The sequence below is a fragment of the Eschrichtius robustus genome, chromosome 18, assembly GCF_028021215.1.
Source record: "Eschrichtius robustus isolate mEscRob2 chromosome 18, mEscRob2.pri, whole genome shotgun sequence".
In the NCBI taxonomy this organism is placed as follows: Eukaryota; Metazoa; Chordata; class Mammalia; order Artiodactyla; family Eschrichtiidae; genus Eschrichtius; species Eschrichtius robustus.
The window spans coordinates 25684188-25708374 of record NC_090841.1 but is presented as its reverse complement, the minus strand read 5'-3'; the positions used below and the strand labels follow the sequence as shown (position 1 = coordinate 25708374).

At 41.9% G+C, this 24187-nt stretch overlaps 1 protein-coding gene across 3 annotated transcripts in view; it reads right to left on the bottom strand.

Annotated features, from left to right (window-relative positions):
• VWA8 (von Willebrand factor A domain containing 8) overlaps positions 1 to 24187 on the bottom strand; it is a 372416-nt gene that overhangs the window by 52605 nt on the left and 295624 nt on the right. For all 3 annotated transcript variants that reach the window (XM_068526337.1, XM_068526339.1, XM_068526338.1), the window contains exon 38: positions 1533 to 1641. In XM_068526337.1, the coding sequence (XP_068382438.1) occupies positions 1533 to 1641 (109 nt within the window). The remainder of the gene's footprint in view (positions 1 to 1532; positions 1642 to 24187) is intronic.

Here is a 24187-nt window from a genome sequence, read left to right as displayed (position 1 = left end):
AGAGCTTAAAAGTTCAAGGGCGCTGAGATGACTTCGTTTTTGGTGAAACGAGGAAAGGACCCACAACCGTTTATAGAGGCTGGTGTGAGTGATGGACAGCATGGGAAAGCACGGTCCCTTGGCAAAGTCATACGGGGGTGGAGAGGGCGTGAGGACAGAGTTCTTCACGTCCTCCACTTCCAAGAGCCTTTAATTTGAACTTCTTAAATGAAAATGCTTGCCAGAGAGTCCAGACTTCAAGGTATAATCTTGAAGCTAACCTTGAACATCCTAAATCTGTTAAGATAAGGGGGAGAGAGGCAATGGATGGGTTCTGATGACGAAGAAGGAATCAAATGAGTTGTTGGGTCAGAGCTCAGTTCAATATAGAGAATTCTGAGGGAAGAGAGTGACAAAGAGAAAAAAAATTTGCAGCAAAAGAGCCTTGATAAATTGAAAAATAAAGGCTGGGGGAAGCAAAAGCAGGGTCTTCAGGCTGGACAGGTATGTGAGCTAGTAGACACAAGCTGAATAACAAGCGAGAACGTCCGCTCCAGAGGAGCCCACTGCTGGGAAACCTGCATCTGGCCAGCTCGTCCCACAATGCATTCCACATGGATTAAATCTTGCTGGCTTGACACTAACTTCCAGATCAAAGGACATTTCTCAAAATATCCTTTCTTTCAAGCTGATGCTTGATGAATAAACAGAGCAGGCAAGGAGTCCACAGGCCGATTTGATAGCACATTGTCCGAACACAGAAACCCATTTCCTCCCGAGGCTGTCAAGGCCAAGAGGCACAGACCAACCTCAGGGGAGGCGAAGAACAGAGCTCATGCCAGCACCGCTCATGGCCGTGATAAGATCAGACAGTGCGCACACAGTCTGGCCCTATTCCTGCGGCTCTGCAGATGTGTCTGCTCCAGCTGCCGCAGAGGAAAGAGGAAGGCAGCAGCTGTGGGAACAATGCTCTTGTCGGGCAGCCAAGAGGAAGGAGTGGACCCCAGTCATCGGTTCAGACCACAACCACCCCTCTTATCTCAAAACCCTGCATCCTCAACATGCTCACTTCTGAGATGTGGAGGACCAGGACCATTTCTTTTCAAAGTCAGCTGGTCAAGAAAGAATTTACTGTCGATTTCTGGCATGATTCCCAAGGGCATGGAATTTAAAAGAGGGGATTAACACTTTTAATGAATACATTCTTCATGCCAGGTCTTGAGCTCAGCGCTTTACAATCATAATCTCATTGAATCCTCATCGCAAGCTTGTGAGGCAGTTAATATTATGCCCCTTTAATGGATGAAGCAACCCTGGGAGGACCAGAACGGTCTTAGGTCAGAGGGTAGCAGAGTCTGCGGGACTCCAAATGCCAGGGTTTTTCCGTGTCTTGATGTCATGCTGGGACAGAGGGCAAAGGCACACTCCAGCCAACTAACGGGGGAGACAGAGAAGGCAGGCTGATTCCTGAGCCTTCTTGGGGCTGCTATGATGTCCACACGGGCTTGCGAAGTCTCTGGAAGCCTGACCCAGGAGAATGCCGCGCTACGAACCTGTGCCACCAGCCCAAGTATTGCCGCCCACGTGCGGCATGTTGTCTGGGTCCTCCTTGCCGTGTTTGGGGGAACTCACGTCTTCACCGCTCTCTCTGTTGATTGTTATCTAAAAATGAAGAAATAAGACATTATCATTCTCTGTGACCAACACCAGGAGCTGCAGGACAGAAAGAAGAATTGTTTCCCCCTAAGTCCTTAAGGTATTGCGTAACCTCAGGCCACAGGACACAACAGATGCTGTTAGTGTCTGGCAAAAATTTCACCGGATTTTACATCCATTTAGTTGGGAAGGAGACAAATTTAATTTTAAAAAATATTCTTTAAAGAAAAGGTGCTGGACTGGGTTACAGCTTCAGAATTCTTCTAGCGCAGAGTATGCCTTGAGCATTTACATAAAGAACAAGACCCACCAGAAGCAGGGGAAATGGATCTCACCAGAGACTGACTGAGAGCGCTCTCAATGGTTTAAAAGGATCACTGCCCAGCTGGTCCAGCCGAGTCACAGCAGATATATATTTACCTATTTAATTTTCCAAGAAATCCTATTCCTCAGAGAAATGCCACTTTATATAAAATATGTGGAAAAGGAAAACAGAAAATGTATCTTTGTGTGCTTCAGTGATATATGTTATACACAGACACTGAAAACTGCTTATTTATTTCCTGGACCCACTCTAATTTTATTATGGTATTTATAGCTCTCCGAGTTCATCTCGATTTTGAAACTGGATTTACTATTCCTGCAAATCAAACAGAATAAGCAGCACTAGCTTTCCTCTTAGAGAGCCTGTGGCTCACTCATTGGTCCCTAATTTAATTCGGCACAGATTCACCGAAAGGACTGATAACCACGCAGGAATTCCATCCTAGCAGTCAGCTCCGTAGATATTACTCCACAATGAAAAGAACTTGAAGCAGTCACATCCACGTGCCCTATGAGCCTGCTCCCAAATAGAATGATTTTCAAGGCAGACCAGATGGAACATTTATTTATTTGTTCAAATAACACTTAACGGGAAATGTATTGGCAAGACTTCATTTGAACTACCATGGGGCCAACAAAAGCCATGGAGGATTGGTCACTGCCCTCAAATTGCTTATAGTGGAGCAGGAGAGCTTGCAAATAGACCTGTAGCATGATGCCAGGTCAGTCCTGAGAGCTGACCCAATCCTTGTTAGTAAGTGGACTTTTCATTCTGGATGTTAGGATTAATGAAGATAGGTAGATAATTTAAGGCCTTTGCAAAAAAAATGGCTATTAAGAATGAATTCAACCTAACTTCCATTGTCTTATGTCCGGACTAGTTCATTTCAAATGTTATGACATCATAAAGAGATTTAAATTAACCAGATCTTTCTACCCTTAGCTTTGGCATCATTAACAGAGTTTTTGCCATAACTTCAGCATACTTTAAAATTTCGCAGCCAGGACATGACAACTGATATGAATTCCACACATATAATCATGCTCGAAAAGATGGGTGAAAATAATTTTTTTCTTCTTTCTAAAAATTAAACTATGCAGAATAGCTAGCAACATTTAGAGAAAAAATAAGCATTTAAAATACTGTCCCCCAAACTTGCCACCACTTTCCAGCTTTTCTAGAGGCCGTGTAAGAGATAATCAGTAAATTAAAATATGTATACTGACCATGAGAATTCTAGACCAGCGCTAACCAAGAAAATTTTCTGTGTTGATAGAAATATATATACCTGAGATGTCTAACATGGTAGCTTTTAGCCCAATGTGGCTATTGAGTACTCAAGGACGTGATTTTTAAGTTTTATTTAATTAACTAAAATTTAAGTTTAAATTACATGTAGCCAGCAGGTATCTCATCAGACAGCACAGCACAAGGACAAGCTTGCCTCAGCCCAGGAGATAATGTTTGGTTATCTTAGCAGTATCTTATAGATGTTTTCCGTGAGAAATGAGAAAAACAAGAAACATTTCAAAATTGCGATAGAGTTTTATTCTGCTGTCATTTTAAGACATCTGTATAAAAGTTATGATTTTTTTTAAACAAACATAATGGAACTTACATATGGAAATACGTTTACTATAATAAGATGGTAAGCTTATTTTTCATACATAAAGACACATTTATTACAATAATGCTGCTCAAAACACTTCTGGACTGTTTCTGGAAGGATCTGCGGAATCCACAGCAGATTCTATTTGAATATCTTTAATGGTGGCCATTTTGTATTCTTTAAAAATAGATTTGATTTTTAATGAATAGCTAAAGGATACTTGGAGCCGATTTCTTGTACGAACTATTTGCTAATTTGCTTTGTACCGTTTGGAAAGTCAATTAACTTCTCTGGCCTCAACCTTCTCATCAGAAACTAAGTGGGTTCAACTAAATAATTTCTTCCATTCCACCTAACACTGACATGCTCTAGCTGATTCAAGGATTCAAAATGTGGTAAATAAGGGATGTTAGTCAAAACCAGGCACAATTATACAATAATGAGACTAGTTTGCTTTGTAAGAGTTGTGATACTTCTACAGGCCAATTCTTTTTTTTTTTTTTTTTAAATTTATTTATTTAATTTATTTATTTTTGACTGCACTGGGTCTTCGTTGCTGCGCGGGCTTCTCATTGCGGTGGCTTCTGTTGTTGTGGAGCACAGGCTCTAGGTGTGCGGGCTTCAGTAGTTGTGGCACGTGGGCTCAGTAGTTGTGGCTCGCGGACTCTAGAGCGCAGGCTCAGTAGTTGTGGCGCATGGGCTTAGCTGCTCCGTGGCATGTGGGATCTTCCCAGACCAGGGCTCGAACCCGTGTCCCCTGCATTGGCAGGCGGATTCTTAACCACTGCGTCACCAGGGAAGTCCCTACAGGCCAATTCTTAAAGATGAAGTTCCAAGAATGGTCTGGGCAATGACAGCATTATTAGAATAACTGTTCTGAACACCCTTCCTTACTTTAGGGTATGTGTGTGTGTATACTACTTATTAAAAATAAATAAAAGAATGGATAAACAACAAGGTCCTACTGTATAGCACAAAGAACTATATTGAATATCCTGAGATAAACCAAAATGGAAAAGAATATAAAAAAGAATGTATATATATGTATAAATGAGACACTTTGCTATACAGCAGAAATTAACACATTGTAAATCAACTATACTTCAATAAAAACAAATAAATAAATGAATAAACAAATAAATAAACGAATAAATAAATAAAAGAACCTCAGAAGAGGTATAGAAAGCAAAGTCCTATGCGTCTAGTAACTTTACTTTCATCAAAAATCAGTCTCCTTCAGACATTCCACGACAATTCAGTTATTCTGCTGTAAGAGAATAGCCTTTTAAGAAGTACTAAAAATGATGGCACAAGGCAAAAGAAAAAGCCTGTCAAATAGCCCCCCTCAGCTACCTCCAAAATCACACTCTTAAAATTGCAAAGACACCTCTAATGGGCTTTCAGGGAGGCAGAAAATGTGCTATGAACTTTCTGGTCAGAAAGGAACTGGTGTGATTTTTGCCACCTGTGTGTCTTCCAGGCCATCTGCTGGGGAATGGCGTGGCTCACAACAGGTCAGCCCCACACCAACCCCGAATGGGAGTCTAGAGATGTTTCAAAATTGACCAATGCTTGACAAAAACAATCATCAGCCCAAACCTGATTTATTCCAGAGAAACACATACCATAAAATTCCAAGGATACTTACTTAAAAGCGAGGCATTTGGGGAGTTTATCTAATTCTGTGTCATTTTATGAATGCCATTATACTCACACGAGTCTATTTCTCTAGGTGGATGGGAGGAACTCACCTGACCAGCGGCTTCCAAAGCAGTTTAGGGCGTCTCTTACGTGAATTGACAATGATTCATGAAAGTTACAAGGCAGGAAGTCTAGGACAGTCCAACGCAGGACAGGAACTGGAACAGACACTAGGGAAGGCCTATTATTTGAGGAAGCTTGTTTCCTAGGGACAGAGGATGCTACAGAGCCTCTGGCCATTCAGAAAGTTGATAAACTGCTGAATTCTTTGAAGGATGTGTTGCCAAGGACTTGGAATGCATTTCCTTCGAGGGTTGGTTTCATCTAGAAAGAGCTCAAGTGAGTCAATCCAGTTACTGAAATAGACCCTACTGTATTCACTTAAATGGATCAAAATTTCTCCCAAACCACAAAGTACTGTGGACTCTTAAAACTGTGGATGCAAATGGATGCACACGCTAAGGCCTTTGACGTGTTTCTCACAGCGGACACAACCTACTTCCTTTTAGATAAGCGTGCTATAATCATAAGAACTGTTATCCTCTTTCAGATGAATCAAAATGGAAAAAACATGGAGCTTCTAAATTATAACTCATAAAAATGTCCCAGAGTAAAGCAACCCAAAGCCAGAGTAGGGAAAGGGACATGACTCACGAAAGCCCTGTAATTCTAGGCAAGGCCCATATATTTCAGGCTCCTCCTCAAGCTCATGATTTTTAAAAACCATCAGTAAAATGACATAAATAGCCAGAATACAATCTTGGAGGGAAAGTTAGTTCTTGAAGGACTGACTGGACAACACAGCTTATTCTTATTTTCCAACTGGAGACTAGGTGTGGCACAGCAGATGCTTCCAGCTGCCTCCCCAACGCCCACTCCCTCTTTCTCCTTTTTAAACAGAAGTCAGATGCACCACCGGAAGCCCGGCCATCCCATTCGCCTCTGCCAGTGAGTGGTCTAGGGGAAGGTAGGCGACCCGAGATGTAAGAAAATCAGGAGGTTTCTGGGAAAGATCTTCCTCTCAGGTCAAGAGCTCTTTCATTGCCCTGGATGGACTGCCCTCCCCTCCCCTGCAACACACATGCGCTTGCTGCCTTGGCGCACGGAGTGAGAATGTGATGCTTAGTGCTGCGGTCTCCATCTGGTGACCATGTGGCAATGAGAAGAAGGTGGCAGAGGGGAGGATGGAGGAGGCTATGTCCCTGACGACACCGCTGAGCTGCTGAGCCAGCCATGGAGTCACTTGCTTCTGGTCTTCTACATCAGCAAATAAGACATGTCCTTAGTTTAAGGTACTGTGAGTTGGGTTTCCTGCTCCTTGGGGTCTACTGCATGCAAACTAATTGATTCATTCATTACAGGATGAATGAGAGGCAGCAGGGCAGAAGCCACGGTCTTGATCTTTAGAGGATGTCCTACTTCCAGAAGATGTGCGTTAAATTTTCTGACATCGAAAATTGCCATAATAATATCAGTACAGTTGCCTACAGTTTGATGATTAGCAGGCAATTCAATGCATTCGCTCATTCATTTTCTTATTCAAACATTTCTGTGTATGTTTATGGCACATTTACTACTCACTGAGATATGGAGATAACATGAAACAGGATCTTTGCTTCCAGGAGGATGTTTTATAAAGTGGAACAAAGTCACAGCACAGGGTAATACAGACCATAATAAGGTACTGAATACATCTGCCTAAAACATTATTGTCTGAGGTTAGTCTTATTCTCTGATAGAAAGTTAGAAATTTCTATCATAGATACAATGAAAGTCACATTAACATGTCCCTAGGAATGATGGTCTTTCATATGAAGACAGCTTGTTAAAAAAAAAAACACAACAAAAAACCTTACCCAGTTTTCATAAACATGCAGCTTCTACAATGATAACGCATGACAAAAATACCATTGTCCATAGGCAGTTTCTATGTGTCCCAATTTCAATCTCTGGCAAAGCCATCAAGTATGTAATTTATCTCCAGTTTTTCCCTGGCCGGTGGCAACATTTGCTTTCAAATATTCAATGACTTCCTGCCCTCTTTAATCCCTCCTAGTTCTTAAAAAGCAGGGGATGATCTGATTTTTGATCATTAATATTAAAAAATTATACTGTAGCTGATATTCATTTGCACTAAATAATTAACCCAAATGGCATTCACACTGCAAGTGCCCTTCATTGGGAAATAAAGTCCTCTTTCCTTCGTTTGAGGTGGGGGACAGGGTAGGGGGTTGGTGGGGGGCACGCTAGGCCTGTTCCCTGGCCCTGAAGACAAATGCCTATGAGGCGATTGTGGTGTTATGGGTGAGAGGCAGAAGGGACGGTCTGTGGCTTGTCCCAGAGTGGCTCTTGCCCTGATGGAGCGGGTGGAGCCTTCTGGCTTAGAAAGGACCCCTGTTCTTTCTCACAGGCTTCTTCAAGTCGACCAGCAGCCCTCCCTCCTGACTTAGGGGACCTTTTGCCCACCTCCCCAGACTCAACCTAATTCTGTCTACCCTCCCGCTTTCTGTTTGAACACTCCTAGAGACAATGCATACTTTGTTTTCTGGCACAAGTGATGTGCTTTGTAAATATTTTAAAATATTTGAAACCGTAACCGCAAACACCCTCCTTCCTCTATCTGATGTGATGTTCTGGAATAAATACATCCCCATGTGCATCCTATGTTATTTCTCTATCCGTGTTTATAGTTTCTGACAAAGATCTTCCTCACCGGAATGACTCTTTTCACTCAGTCCATTACTATGCAACAAAAAACCCCCAGTCTGATGAAAATGAACAACGTTTTATAGATTTCACAGACTTGGGCTAACAGGAGGGCAAAATACCAACTTATGAATATTTTACTTTACCTTTTATTAACGGACAGTAGTGGTTGGCACAGTGGCTTATACCTACATCCTTGAACATAATAGATGCTTAATAAATATGTATTATACGCATGTGTAAGAGGCAGCTCAGCAACAGAATGTAAGAGTTTCGTCTTCTGCGTACTATCCTCTCCAGGATAAGCTGTCGGCTGGGTGTCTGCTGGGACTCTTCCTGCTCTTTCCTGCCGGCTCATAATTAGCAAACAGCACAGCAGTTCTCAGCCATTGGTCAGCAGACAGTCATCTTCTAACAGAGGCAGGAAACACATGGCCCCATTGGCTCTGCGTTGTTCTTAAATCCTGACCCGGCACCTCCCTCAGCTTGACTCCGATCCCTACCACGGCCTCAGCTCAGTTTCTGGGGACCTGTCGGGCTGGGGCTGACTCCCTGCTGTCGAGTCTATGGGTAGCTGCCTCTCTCCTGCTCTCTGGGCCAGACAGAGCTGTTGGAGTGTCTGCCCAAAATAAAATGATCCGGCTGCAGAATCCATCCACCGCCCCCACCTCTCACTTTACTTAGAGGTCTTTATTTATTCATCTCTTTCTTCTGTTTAAATGGAAATAGGAACAAAAGATGAACAAGACTTTCAGAAAATCTAAGAATACAGAATGTAGATAACGGAATCAAGAGAATAGTTCATGGGTTAAGATGGTATAAGTACAAACAAACATTTAAGGGAAAACAAATGTTGTTATCATTGTGTGTAGGTGAGTGTCAAAAACACAGGTTAAAAAAACCACAAATAACTGGCATGTTTACTGGCATGGACAAGCACCCCTCCGGCTGCCACTGGACACGTTGAGTATTCTAAGCATTCTCACAAAACAACTGCTAATTAAATTCTGAGACGTTGGACGCAGGGCAAACTGTCAGGTCTTTATATATTCTGCCTTTTCTATTTTGCCTCTTTTATTTTCCAGAGACTTCAAAGGGTTAACATTCAATGCTAGAGTAAGTTCAAGCCCGGCCATGAGACCTCCAAAGCCAAAGAAAAGGTTGGCGATGCAAGGCCACTTCTACTACGGCAGAGTTTGCAAATGTTTTGGTTTTGTTATATACAAGGTGGCTCTGGCAAGAGACATCTACTGGGGCTTCCCTGGCGGCGCAGCGGTTGAGAATCTGCCTGCCAATGCAGGGGACATGGGTTCGAGCCCTGGTCTGGGAAGATCCCACATGCCACAGAGCAGCTAGGCCCGTGAGCCACAATTACTGAGCCTGCGCGTCTGGAGCCTGTGCTCCACAACAAGAGAGGCCGCGACAGTGACAGGCCCGCACACCGTGATGAAGAGTGGCCCCCGCTTGCTGCAACTAGAGGAAGCCCTGGCACAGAAACGAAGACCCAACACAGACAAAAATAAATATAAAAAAAAAAAAAAAACAGCCAAACTGTTGACTGAAGTGACTGTACCATTAAAAAAAAAAAAAAAAAAAAAAAGAGACATCTACTGCCACGTGCTTTATTATTGAAGCTAAATGATCTCTGCTGGCATTTCCTGGCCAGGCGATTTCAGTCTCATACCCAACCCTTGTGCTCCTCCCAGAACACAAAACCTACTTGGCAGTTTTTAAAACTATTGTGTTTTCCCTGTCAACAGAATTCTCTGAGGTGCTAAGTGTAGCTAGGAAAAGGAAGGGTGGGTAGAAAAGCCATCCTACCACTAGGGTGGGGAGAAGCAAAAGGGGGTTTTAATAAGACCCAGGTTCTAAAAATTCTTGAAAGCACTGAGCACAGCTCCATGCAAACACATTTACCGTGGGGGAATTCTTTTCTGAAAACAGGAATGCTAACTGAATCCGTGCTGGACAAGTTATCACAGCATCCTCCCCATGGAGAGGTATTTCCATCATCCAACATTGGCAAATGGTTTTCCCTTTTGTTTATGCTAAAGTCAGGTTATGTCACCAGCCATCATTTCTTCCAGCTATTCTTCATACCATTGTTGGTTCATCATCTCAGGCTCTAAATGTTTATGAAGTCATTGTCTACTGATGTTTACCCTGAGTTTCCTCAACCATTTCCTCAAGGCACATGGAGTTCTTGTAAAACCTGTGTTTTCACATCGAGCAAGACAGTCTTCCTTTGCTTCCAGGAGGCCCAGCATTCTCCCACACTTTTTTTCCCCCAATTTTTATCGGAGTATAGTGGATTTACAATGTTGTGTTAGTTTCAGGTGTACAGCAAAGTGAATCAGTTACACATAAACATATATCCATTCCTTTTTTTGTTTTTGATTCTTTTCCCATACAAGCCATTATAGAGTATTGAGTAGAGTTCCCTGCGCTATACAGCAGGTTCTTATTAGTTATCTATTTTATATATAGTAGTGTGTATATGTCAATCCCAATCTCCCAATTTGTCCCTCCCCCCGTTATCCCCTGGTCTCCCACACTTTTTGACAACCATGATGAGTCAAAACTATTAACCAGAATACAAAACACTGGCATAAAGAGAGGCCGTAGAGAAATAAGCTATATGCACTGCACATACACAGAGCTCAGGAGAACGTGGTACGTCACTCACCGGCTGAGAGCATTTATGGTTCTGTGTTCTAAGCTCACTGGGTGAGGGACCCTTCCAGGCTGCTGAACTAGCTCAAATGGACTGAGAGTGTAAAACACCACTTAGACTGTGGGCAAAATACATACGTTGAATAACTAGAATGTATGCATTTATTGTATGCGTACATGCACATACATTTTTAAAGAAAATATTTCTTTAAGTGATAAAAATCAGTGCTACGGGCTGTGTAGGAAAATGTGGCCACATATATAAAGTGGCGTCAGTTCTATACTGTGAACATCCAGAGGGCAGGACTGGGTCTTATTCTTCGTATCAGCTTTAGCACCTGGTCTCTGCGTATCGCAGAAGCTCAGTAAATGTGTGGTGAGTAAGTGAACGGCTGCATGACAGGCACCGCCACTGTGGCCGTTCCAAAGCTGAAGAATGGCTCCAGCGGGGTAGATGCCACCAAAAATATATGGAAGCCTGATAACTGCTCTCCTGGAACCAAAGGAGGCAAATTGGAAAGCAGGAGATTTGGGAGAGGAGGAAAGAATACCATTGGGTTTTGCTTTGCAAGACATTCTTTTAATTTTAGATTGTGAAGGCTCTTTGTGAGCAACAAACTTAGAACACTAAATTCCAGAGGGTAAAGCTTTTTAATGAAATTTAGGCCATAGTTATAAGACACAAATTATGCTATGTATCACTGATATTGAGCTACATGGTAACCAGGCACAAACGATTCCCAGAATGATAGTTAATTGGTGAGGGGTTTATATAATAAAACATAAGTGAGTTTGTCATTCTTCTCTTTTGTGTGAGTTCTCCAGTTTCTTCAACAGTGTGACTCTGCCTGTTTTCTGTTTACACCCTGGAACTCACACTCCTTACAGGACAGAGCCCCGGCTGCCCTCCCAGCGAGTTCCCTCTGCCTTTGTCTCGTGTGGCTCCCCTCCTCTCCCTGGGCCCCAACCCCACTCATCTCGCTCTGTGCCCCCGTCTGAGGACTCCAGATGTGACGCTGTGTCTGTGTGGCCGTGACCTGGCCACCTGGCAATGAAACGGGTCATCGGAGGGAAGAGGAGAGAGAACGTAATACAAAGTACAGAGACCCTAAATTAACCTGGGGCCCTGGGGCTGAACTGGGGTGAGCGGGTGGCAGCCAGACTTCCCCTGCGCCCTCCCAGTGCCTGTGCTGACTTCTGTGGTGTGACTCTAGTTCTGCACGACACTTAGGAATGTTTTCATCCTGACTCCTTCCACTGACATCATGTACCCCAGTGGCTAACACAGTGTAGTGTTCTAAGTTGTGCAGCCGAGCACAGTAGCTTATCAGAACCCTGGTTTTAAGAAACACGCTTTATTCCCCACTTCCAACTTATTTTGACGCCTTAATGTCATTTTTAGGGATGAGTAAGTTTCAAGTAGATAGAGAATGAGGTCAGGCATCTGTAAGAGGCAGATTTTAAATGAAAGAAAGTGCCTGAGAGGAATTAAGTAGTGTTTCAGAGGAGGGTGGTACGCAACAGAGTGAGGACTGGCCTGACAGCTGAAGCCTGGATTCCAGCCCAGTGTGGCCCCTCACTTGCTGTGTGACGCTGAGCAAATCGTGCAACCTTTCTGGGCCTTAGTTTTACTCATTTTCAAAGTGAAAAAACCAGACTAAATCCTTTCTAGTTCTAAATTCTTTACACAGGGATCCTTATCTACATTTACTTCGATCCTAGTTTATAGGAAATATGAGCTGTCATGGAAATCAATTTGAGTAAAATAAAAGTTAAGTGTAAAGAATATTTTGATATAATCATGTAAAAGTTTGGTTTTTCTTCAAATTGATTCACTAAGATTAAACTTAAAAAAATTTTTTTTGGGGCTTCCCTGGTGGCGCAGTGGTTGAGAATCTGCCTGCCAATGCAGGGGACACGGGTTCGAGCCCTGGTCTGGGAAGATCCCACATGCCACGGAGCAACTGGGCCCGTGAGCCACAATTACTGAGCCTGCGCGTCTGGAGCCTGTGCTCCGCAACAAGAGAGGCCGCGATGGTGAGAGGCCCGCGCACCGCGATGAAGAGTGGTCCCCACTTGCCGCAACTAGAGAAAGCCCTCGCACAGAAACGAAGACTCAACACAGTCATAAATAAATAAAAGAACGTGAATTTCTTTAAAAAAAAAAAAAAAAAAAAAAAAATTTTTTTGAGAGGCAGCTCGATGTCATGGAAAAAAGCATTTTACTGGAAATTAGAAGACTGGCTTTTGATCTTGGTTCTGGTACTAACTGGTGAAATGGTTTTGGCCAAAGTTACTTATCTCCTCTTAGCTTTCTTTACCCGAAAATCAAGGGGCATGACTGGCAGATATGAAATTTAAGTACACTACATGATTCTTCTGGTTGATACTCATCACAATATGAACGCTGAACACTGGTTTAACCAAAATTCCAGTACAAATTTATTGAGAGGATGTGTAAATCATATAGTGGGGGTAGGGAAATGTTAACTGTGTATCATACAGTGGGGATGGGAAAGTGAAAGTGAGCTATATCTTTTATATATAGTTGATTTACAATGTTGTGTTAGTTTCTGGGGGACAAGTATCAGGGAAAGCTTCCTGGAAGAGGCAATGCCCAAGAAGAATCTTGAAGGAAGAGAAAGAGGTGGGCAGTCCAGGAGGCTGGGGATTTCAGGCAGAAGGAACAGCAGGAGGGGTGCTGAGCTGGACACAAGGGGATTAGGTGAGAGCTGACACGGAGAGACCGTCGTCTGTGCTCAAACAGCTCTTGCTACAGCACCCTGTACAATCTACCTGCGTAAAGGCATATTCATTGAGGTTTATGAAATGCCTCATCCCTTAACCCACCCATTCTGCCAAGTCTAAGTAGAATTAGCTAATCAGAGCACACCGAGGTTTATGTGGAAACCCCAATAACCAAAGAAGAAGTCAGGGGTCATCACTCCTAAACTCATTCTCCCTTATTGAAGAACATCAGGCAGAAATGCATTGATCACCGTGGTATCAGTTCACCAGTAATCAGCAGGTACATTTAAAAAACCAACCTACCTGCCTACCTACCTACCTATCTACCTCAGTCTTTAGATAAACACTTAGAATTTTTATCATGTGAAATTCCTCCTAACTTCTTACTCTTCCTCATAATCAGGCCGTGCTGTAATGGTCCACGCTGCAGTTGCTGTTGTGTGTTTGCCTCTCTCTTTGTAAAGACAATCTCAGTTTTTAAATGTAATTTAATTAATTTTGAATATAATTTAATTGTACCAATCCTAGGAACGCAGAGAAGCAGTACGGAGCACGCCAGCAGCCTGGAAACTAGGTTACCTGAGTTCCAATTCTAGTTCTGCTACTTACAAGCTCTGCAAATGGGCAAGATTCAAACTCTCAGCACCTCAGCTTTCTCATGTCTTAAATAGTTAAGAAGTGCACATGCCCTCATGGAGTTCTTGTGAGGTTCAAATAAGACACAAAGCAGCTGTGTGACTCTAGAAAAAGTACTTAATCTCTCTGTATTTCAGTTTCTGCATCTATAGAACAAACGGGGCTGTACTCAGCGAGGCCCCCATGTGTCATTTCCAGTTTGGAACATGTTTTTTTTTTTTTTAAACGTGATAATCCATTTATTTATTTATTTATTTATTTATTTATGGCTGTGTTGGGTCTTCGTTTCTGTGAGAGGGCTTTCTCTAGTTATGGCAAGTGGGGGCCACTCTTCATCGCAGTGCGTGGGCCTCTCACCATCGCGGCCTCTCTTGTTGCGGAGCACAGGCTCCAGATGCGCAGGCTCAGTAATTGTGGCTCCCGGGCCTAGTTGCTCCATGGCATGTGGGATCTTCCCAGACCAGGGCTCGAACCCGTGTCCCCTGCATTGGCAGGCAGACTCTCAACCACTGCGCCACCAGGGAAGCCCCCTGGAACATGTTTATATCTATGCAAAGATGCTTTCAAAACACGTATTGTTCAAATATATGATGCAGTAGAGACATATTATTAATTATTAAAAAACAGAAGAAAAGAGAGAACTCTATTTTTTTTTTTTTTTACAGTTTTATAAATTCCCACCATTTCTCTATTTTATTTGTTAGCATATTTTTTACAAGCACCAACCATCTGAAGTCATGGAAGTGAATGAAGTTCCCTGAAAAAAGCATTCAGAATGAAAAGGGTAGTGGCCCAGGAGAGAACCAAATCAGCAAAAGAGACTGAGACGGGCAGACAAGAGAGGCGAAGGGGAGGCAGGAAGAGGCTGTGGTTATCATGGAAGCCAACGCAAGATGGGGCTTCAACACAGAGAGAGTGTGCAGAGTTCAATGCACGTGAGGGCCAGAGAGATGGTGACTGTAAAGGTACCCATGGAATTCAACAATGTGGAGGTTACCTGGTACTCCAGCAAGGGCAGTTCTGTAGAAGGCGGGGGAAGGGGACAGGAGTCATTAGATGGAGAGGTGAGCGACTGGAGGTCTGTGTGTGTAGAAAGTTCTCTTAAGAGGCTTTGCTGTGAAAGGGATTAGAGTCACATGAATTAACGTGATAGCAAATGAGATCTGTGGGGTTTAGGAAAACACTAGAGCGTGTTTAAATACTGATGGGAAGGATCCAGAAAGGAGAGAGAACGAAGGAGACAAAGGATGGAGCAAAATGCCTGTGAAGGTGGGAGGAGAGACCGGCCTTTGATGGAGCGGGCGGGGGTCCTGGCACAGCTGCGGGCAGGCGGGCGGGCTTGTGCAACTGAGCCTGGGAAGTTGGAGGAGCTGCATTCTGGTCGCTTCTATTTTCTTTCAGAAGCACAAGACTGAAATATTGTCTGAGAATATGGGGGAGTATAGCTTGAAGTTTGAAGAAAGTAGGGACTGTATGAGAGTCATTATGGAGATTAGGCTTAAAAGGCTTTTTAAAAAAGGTCAACAGAATTTTAAAATTTCCAAACACGTTCCTTTAAATAGAAGTTTTGTGGAATATAGCCATCTGTCTGGAGATGATTAAGTATGAGAGAGATAGGCTGGTTGTGAAAGAAACGATACGGAAGGTAGATTAATGAAATCCAAAGCTACAATTTGGACAGATTGCAGGTATCTGGACATGAGGAGTGTAATCCTGCAAATGACACCTTCTAGAAGTCGTCCCTAAATTTCCCAGACAAAAGCTGCTTTCATTTCCCTGGGCTCTCGTTGCACTCTAGCCTTCTCCTTACTGTCCTTTGTGACACAACAGTCTTATTCACCCATGTGTGGCTTTCCCTCTTCCACTCTCTAGGCATCTTATAGGCACCAGCCCATAGCCCATAGCTGAACCACACGGTGTGCCTTTCAATAAATGTTTGCAACCTTTGACATAGTTGAGGAGGAAATATTATCTGATTTATACAGATTGGCCTCATACACGTTGAGGGAGACTCTCAGGGCATCAAGTGAGCTATCTTCGTAAGAACAAAGGATTTCCAGAAACAGCAACCTATAAGCAAATGGGTGTGCCACGCTTGGGAGCAACGTGCACTTGAGATGGGCAGCATCTCCACTCTGTTTCACAATTTCAAGAGAGCCCCATGCAGCCTAGCAAAGGAAATTCAAGGAAATGAAACAACTCCCTCCCCCTGCTCCTGTTCTTCTTAGATACAAAAGACAGATAATTACCTAAAGTATTTCTCAATCTGAACAAAATGGCAAAGTGACCTTTTGGTCTGTGGTAGTCTACTCACGTCAGTGTTTGGAGCAAAAGCAAAGCAACGTGCAGGCTTAGGGAATGCTGGAGAGGGCCAACTTTCACTCTCCCTCACACTACACAGACCATAAATAAAGAGAAATAGTTTAACAGGCAGCCAGACCTGAAGGGCTCCGAGTCACCCCGAGGGAGTGATAAAAGTCTCCTGCTGGTACACTTACACAAACCAAGATGCAATGAATTTCTTTAGGATACTCCCTTTGCTCAATAAACCTGAAAGTTTTAAACCTGAAAGATGGCTAGACTAAGAGGGAAAATAAATCAATCTGGCAAAAACAGTAATCATTCAAAGTGTTGGTAGATTAACTGAAACATATAGGAGAACCAATTTAGTGATTTAAAAATCATACGCTTGCTAGTTAAAAATCTCCATTTCTAGCTTTTTGGCCTATTTTTAAACACACTAGATGAGTTTTACCTAGTGACCGGGCTACTTAATGCTAAAACTGGAGCTTCTGTCCAATATCTGATTTGTTTATATTTAAAACAGCACGGAGAATAAATTTCAAAGTCGGAGGCTTCTTACGGATTTATCTTTTGTTTGGTGGCAATTATTACCAGATAATAAGTCAAGCCAGTGGATTATTCTGGTGATGATGAAACGTTAGATTACTTTTGGAAAGTGATATTTCCAGTTTATTGAAGTAAAGTATCCAAACAATTGCTTTATTCTGCTTAAAAAAAAAAAACAAACCCACAAAAACAGAGGACAAGATAAACAAAAACAGGTTAGAGGGAAACAGGGAATCAGTCTGAGAAGTTCTCCTATCCAGTCCTGATCTCTGATAACCACTGGTTTATCAACAACACGCTTACACAGAACAGCACACTTTCTGTTCCAAAGAATCCTTGTTTTCTTCTCCTAAGATATATATGTATATTGTAAAAAAATCTTCAAGTACCTACTTGAATGAGGACAAACGACAAAGAAAAGGAGCAGGGGAGTTACATTGTTTGTGGGTAAGAACTGGATAAAAGGGTTGGAGGCATTTTCTGGGGGAAGGAGGGTACTAGAATAAGCACTTGGAGTAAGAGTAACAGTTCTTTCAGAGAAAAGGTAACCTTAGGTATTAATAAAACAAAACAAACTGCAACTAAAAGATTAACTCTATAAAGAATAATTAGTTTTCAAAGCACTTAGAGATCACTGGTTTTGAGAAAAATGACAGTGCTAGTCAAAGTCAGATAGAATATTTCACTGTGCAATCTCTCTAGAAATTTAATGTTTGGGGGACCTGCTCAGTTAGGGTCATGTACAGCAGGTCAAGTTCGTTTGGAATTCTAAATCTTCTTAGGTGTCCTGGCTCAGCTTTTCTGTAAAGAGTTATAACATCTATTTACTGGTGAGGAGCCATTACTGCCGTGGTGTCGATGATTAGTTTTAACATGGTTGCTATGTTCTTCCTATTTATTAAAAGAAAGCAATTTCCATCAATCTTGGGAGATTCTGACCATGAGAATAACGTCTCCCATGGCAACCCCAAGATCTTAGGTAGCGAGCTAGCCATGCTAACTGGAATTCATACTGTGTGGTGTTCTAGAATGCATTATGGGCTTATAATGCAAAGAAGACTTTTATTAAAAAACAGTAAGTGGGAGGAGTGGGAAAACATTTTCCTGGTATGCAAATGTTTTATATGATCATATATTCTGAATTTATATTTCCAAAATATCAGAGGGATCCTACAAAACTGCATTCTACATAAAATAAGACAAATAGAAATGAAATGACTAATAACCAGTCTATCATATGCCCTGCTGGGCTGGGACAGTCCCTGTTAATGCCTGTTGTCCCAATGTAATTATTAATAGCACCCCTTTCAGTCTTACACATAGAATTATATGATCATCCTATATTAACCAGGCATGTAGATAGAACCCAACCCTTTGGAGGAGTTTATTACATCATTTGCATATTGAGTTAAACTCTGTTTCCGGGCAGCAATTGCCTCAGGCAATACTGGGTTATACACATCTCACCATCTGATAGAAGGTTCCATACATGTTTGTTTATATTTGTCTATAAAGATCTGTTTGTTCCAAGCCCATACTAACAATTTTTTGAAAGCAGAATTTTTAAAATTTTGAAATAAAAAAATTGGAAACTTGAATATTGTCTGCACAATTCACCAATAAGTTTTCTGGTATCTGTATCTTACAACTCTTTATGAGAACTTACAGCATAACAGACACATTTCAGCTTTTTCAGGTACTTCTATAGGCCCTAGGCTAAGGTGGGCCCGCCAGCTACGGCCTTAGCCCCAAATCCCACTCAGTCTCAAGCTTGTCCTGCTGCTGGTCCCACTCTCTCTGCACTTTAAGTCTTATCTGATCCCTTGCCTTTTCCCTTGGGAACAAGCCCCTACCTTGGATCCCTCTTCTAGCAACCAGGTCCCAATTTGGTTCCCTATCGCATGCATCTGTGCTCTGGTTCCCTGCCTTGTCCTTTCTCTGGAGCTTCAAGGATCCCTTTGCCTGATCCGGAACCTCTTCTACCTGGACTCCCAGCCGCCATCAGCCATCACACTCCTGATTCTCTATTTTGCTTGTGTTCCTGACAGTAAGGACAGACATTCAGGACTTCTCGTCTTTGAACAGCTGGCATCCAGTAAAATGCCTGGTACACAGGAGATTCTCAACAGGCAGTTAAGTGATGAATGAACGCAAAGCTTCCTTCTCATTGCCTGGAGCTGGGTTTCCTTCCAAGTGCCACTTCCACCTGGCTCTTTCCATTGTTAACAGGGTTCAGGGAGCTAAGGTTCATGTATATGGCTTTGGGATGAGTTAACACAGGCACAGAGTTTAAAGAATGCAGGGGCCTGGGTACTTGGTGTGTCCCTAATGGGGCAGCTGCCTGGGGCTGTGCAGGGTGAGTCTACGTTGAGGCCGTGTGGCTGGGGCTGAAATTCCCACTGTGCTCCCATCACCGGCGCTAGGCTCTGGGGTGAGCAGCCTGGAGGAAGTGGCTACTTTTTTCCTAACTGGCTTATCCAGAGAGGGCCCTTTGGCAATCCGTCCTCCCCCGCCAGGAGAGCCTTTCTCTAGTTCTGCATGGTGGCCCATGGACTGGAAGAGGCCCTAGTGGGATGATCACTCCCACAAGGAAATGTTTCAGTGAGTCTGGGTAAGTGCAGCTCTTAAGGAACAAGCCCCTGTGACGGACTGAATCTGCTATCTCCTTTCTTGTTTCCTATTATACGTAAAACCGAATAATTCTGCTTGGAAGTTCATAAAGACAGACTTCATCAGAACCTGAAGATAAGAACTTTAGTATGGCAGCTGACTAAGTCAGATGCTTTGTATTGTGCTATTATATTACAGCATTTTTCCCCCAGGGAAGTGTGGTGAATTTTCTTAGTTTTGGGAGAATCCTTGGAAGAGGATTTCCTCATATCAGCCTTCAACCTACAAGTGATACCTAGGTATGTTGCACGTGAAGAAAAACAGAGTGTCGGGACTTCCCTGGAGGTCCAGTGGTTAAGACTCAAGGGGCATGGGTTCGATCCCTGGTCAGGGAGTGTAGGGGGGTGGTCTGCCTTGCCTATAGGCACTTCTCTTGGATGATCGAATATATATTTTGTTCAGTCTTCACAGAGACCTGTATTCCTGCTACTCAAAAGTGTCTTCTAACGTAGTGGCTAAGTGCACAGACACTGGAACCAGTTTGATTGGATTCAAATCCTGGCTCTTGACACTTATTAGCTGCGTAAGGTACCCCATCTATTAAATGAGGATAATAATGGTACCTACCTCATAGGGATGCTGTGGGGTTAAAAAGAGTTAAGACACATCCTCACCGAGAACTGTGCCTGGCCGCACTAAGTGCTATATGTGTTAGCTATTATTACTATGGTTTTATTTTCTGAGTGTGAAAAAGGCACTGGTTAGTACAAAACATTCATTTTTCAGTAGACATGTGCCAGATATATATCAGATTAATATCAGCATTGGGAAAAGTAACTCAGGATTTTAATCAAGGATATTTTCTGAAATTTAGGTTGAATGAGAATTCTGCGCTCTTATATAACACTCCATTTTCATATAATAACTCTTATAATAACACTTATGTCCAATGCTTATACTAACACTCATGATTTGCTGTTCATTCATGACCTCACACAGGAAGTTCCATGGTACTGCAAGTATTACAAATCCCAAACTGATGTTTTCTAATGCTATGTTCTCTCTGCCCAGAATGCTGCAGCCCCTTTATGGCTCTGGCAGCTGGAATGAGAACTTGATGACTTCTGAGCTCTTGAAAACACGTTTGCTCTGAGTTGCAACAGATGTGGCATGAAGGAGACTCAAAATATTTCTAGTCGTATGGCAGCTCCAAGTGATCTGATAGAGATGGATACCTTAAAAAATGAGAATAAAATATGCCAAAGAGCCAAGGAGAAGGCAGTTCATTGCCTAAAAATTCCAACTTAGGCTTTGCTCTTCAATTACTTTTACTGTTAACTTGTTAAAGTGATATTCATCTGGAAGAAGAAAGGCATTTCCAAGAATGCAAAGAAGAAAATGTGTACTATTTTTTTCTCTCTTTGAAGCGTCTGAAAGAAAGTTCCTGATTTATACGTGCAGAGTTGAACAATGGAGCCTAATCTTGCTGCTGAGAAGAATTCATTCATTCATTCACTCAATGTATACTGATGATGAGTGTCTCCCATGTGCCTGTTCCGGGCATGGGGGAGAGACTGTGAACAATACGTTCATGACCCGGCCCTTATGTTGTTTACAATGCAGGCACTTCATATATACTGTTTCTAATACTCACAATTCTCCATATTAGGCATGGTTTTTTCTACTTCGCAGGCCAGGAATCCAAGGCCTAGAGAAATTAAGCAACTTATTGTCACACAGCTATTAACTGGTGGTGCTAGGATTCAAATCCCAGTCTATCTCATTCCAAAAGCCAGGTCTATTAGATTCTTTTTTATTCTATCATCACATGGTCTTTAAATGATAAGTGTGTTCTTGAGAGTTACAGAATTCAATGTTTTATAAAGTGTATCATGGTTTAAGAAAGTGAGGAGTATTTCTGAAAAACAATCACTTTTTCCTTCTTAATATATGTCAGATTTATAGAAAGTAATGAATACCAGTTATTTGGACATTGGTTCAAAGGGCTAGCATCTCTTCCAGAAGGTTAGTAAAATATAGTATTTATATATGGTCTGAATCAGTTTTATACCAGCCAATCTTGAACAAGACTTGCAGACTCAATGCCTGCTCTGTGATACAAAGCTGATAGTGTCACTTACTGGCCACAGGACATTAGGTATCGTCATATTACACAATGAGATCCTGTTTCTTCATCTGTCAAATGGGGATATCATCGCCTGTCACATGGAGAGCTACAAAGAGTAAATGGAGGACAGTATAGAAGGCTTAACAGTGATGGGCATGCTTCAGTCCCTTCCCTTTGTCCCACATATGACACACCAGCTTTTCTAACAGTAGTAAAGCATATCTCTGTTTAGCATTTACAGACCAAAAATACCTCCGATGGAAATGTCCTAGAGCATGAAGATCACTGCCTTTGATGCCCTGCTAGTGGTACAAGCTAGGATGTAAATGAGGAATAGAAGCTTTTAGGATACATTTTTCTCATTTTTCTGGATGACTCAGGTATAGGGTGACTGAAGAGGGGTTTGAATAGATAATCCCTAAACCTCAAGTAATCTTTCGTTTATGCAAATTAGGTAAGGATATATAACCACACTAACACATAGAGTATATCTACAGACTAATAAGATTGAAAAAAAAGCAAGCACATGTGTTCATTCAAAAGACTGTTATTTGAAATTGTCCTCCTGAAAGTGTGTGTATTTATTTCATTCATTCAATTAACAAATGTTTACTGGGTGTCCAGTAAGTTCAGAGCACTGTGCCAGCACTGGGCATATGGTGATGAACAAAAGAGCAATGTTTCCTCCTTTCAAAATCAGTTTTGGAGTCACACATGGAATTAGTCACATTTTCTGCTGATAAATAAATATCACTAAGAAACTTTAGATAGGAGTGGCCTTAGTCTGAGTTTATCATAAAACTAGTTCTGGATCCCACCAACCAGGAGGAAACATTAAGTGATGCACGTCTTAGAGAATCTACACAGTTTAGCAGAGGAGCTCTTTACTAACACAATAGAAAAGTGTGCCTCTGGACTCTGTCTGTAGCCCCAAGCAGAGTGTCTCAGATTTCCTGAGCCTGGTCACTGTTAATTATGATGATAAAAAAAGATTCCCCTTTTTTTAACCTTGGAAAAAATCCTATCCAAGTAATTTTTCTGAAGCTTGAGATTACATTATTTATCTCGTTCAGGTTTTAAAAATATTTCTGATTTTTTTCTGCCAATAACCAAGCCCTTTTCCCTCTTGGAGAACAATCTTGATTTCTGAAACAGTTCTTCCCTTGACATTACTGGGGGGCGGAGGGGGGGTAGGTGGGTGGGCATTATTTCCCCTGAAAAGTAAACAAGGGAATAAAAACAAGGTGACTCAAAGGATGAGGAAGTATGTTTTTCTAGAGAACAAAAGATCCTTTCACAGTATGTCAAAGACTTAACTGTGAACTTTCCTGAATGTAAACACTGTTCAAATGGCAAAAGGAATTTCATCTATGTCTATAAAAGGTCCTGCACAATAGTTCTTGCTTGAAGCTACATTTGGTAGGCAGTAAAATAATCTTTTTCTTCAAATACTTTGCATACAGACCTACAAAAACTTTTTTTTATCATCTCAGGAGTGATACAATTATAATTACCTTCATAATAGCAATAATAACACACAGATCAGAGTACTGCTAAAAGCAAGTCATGTCATAAATTACGAGTGACATCATTTATGCCTAGAGTCTTCAGGAATAAAGAAATGCTTTATGAGAAAGTATAAAATGTTAGGCTGATGCTTTCCATTTAGTGTAAGAGTTTAAAAGTTACAGGGCACTGGAGTTTAAAAACAGATTTTTAAAAAATTGAAGTATAGTTGATTTACAATGTTGTGTTAGTTTCAGGTGTACAGCACAGTGATTCAGTTACACACACACACACACACACACACACACACATCTATTCTTTTTCACATTATTTTCCCTTATAGGTTATTACAAAATATTGAGTATAGTTCCCTCTGCTATACAGTAGTAAAAACAGATTTTGTTATGATCATAGAAGACTATTAATATTTCAAACTGACAGGAATTATGAGATGTCAGTTAGCTAAAACATTAAATTTTTCCTACTTTAAAGTCTTATTCTTTATAAACCTAGTTATAATAAATTTAAAATTGATGCTGGTAATTATGTTTATAATATTTAATAGTTATGTGCTATAACCAAATTATATAATTATTATGGAAATGCCAGAGATCTTTCCTTACTCAGCTGCAGATTTTGCAGACATCCTATGATTACCATCATCAGCCCAAATCCCACTGCAGCCAGCTGCTAGGGTTCTTTCTCCCATCACTATGGAAGGATCGCACAATTTCTAGGATATGATCTATAAGGAGTACAACTCAGGGTCAGAGGATGTTGAGATTTCCTTTTGGGTTTTCTATTCAAATGATGAATATAAAATGAGAATGAGATGTTCTCCAGGACCCCATGGGGTGTGGGGAGAGAGTGGAGGCAGTGGCAGGGCTAGTGTGCCTCAGAGATCAGCATCTGTGTGACATTCCCCTGTACCTCCACTTCCATGGATCTGGGCAATGTTGGCTCTTTCCAGTATCATGCAAGGAATGTGTCATTTGGTCAAATTGAAAAAGGAGCTTCTTGCTTCCTCAGAGTTTCTGCAAGAGTGGAGGGCACAGAGCAG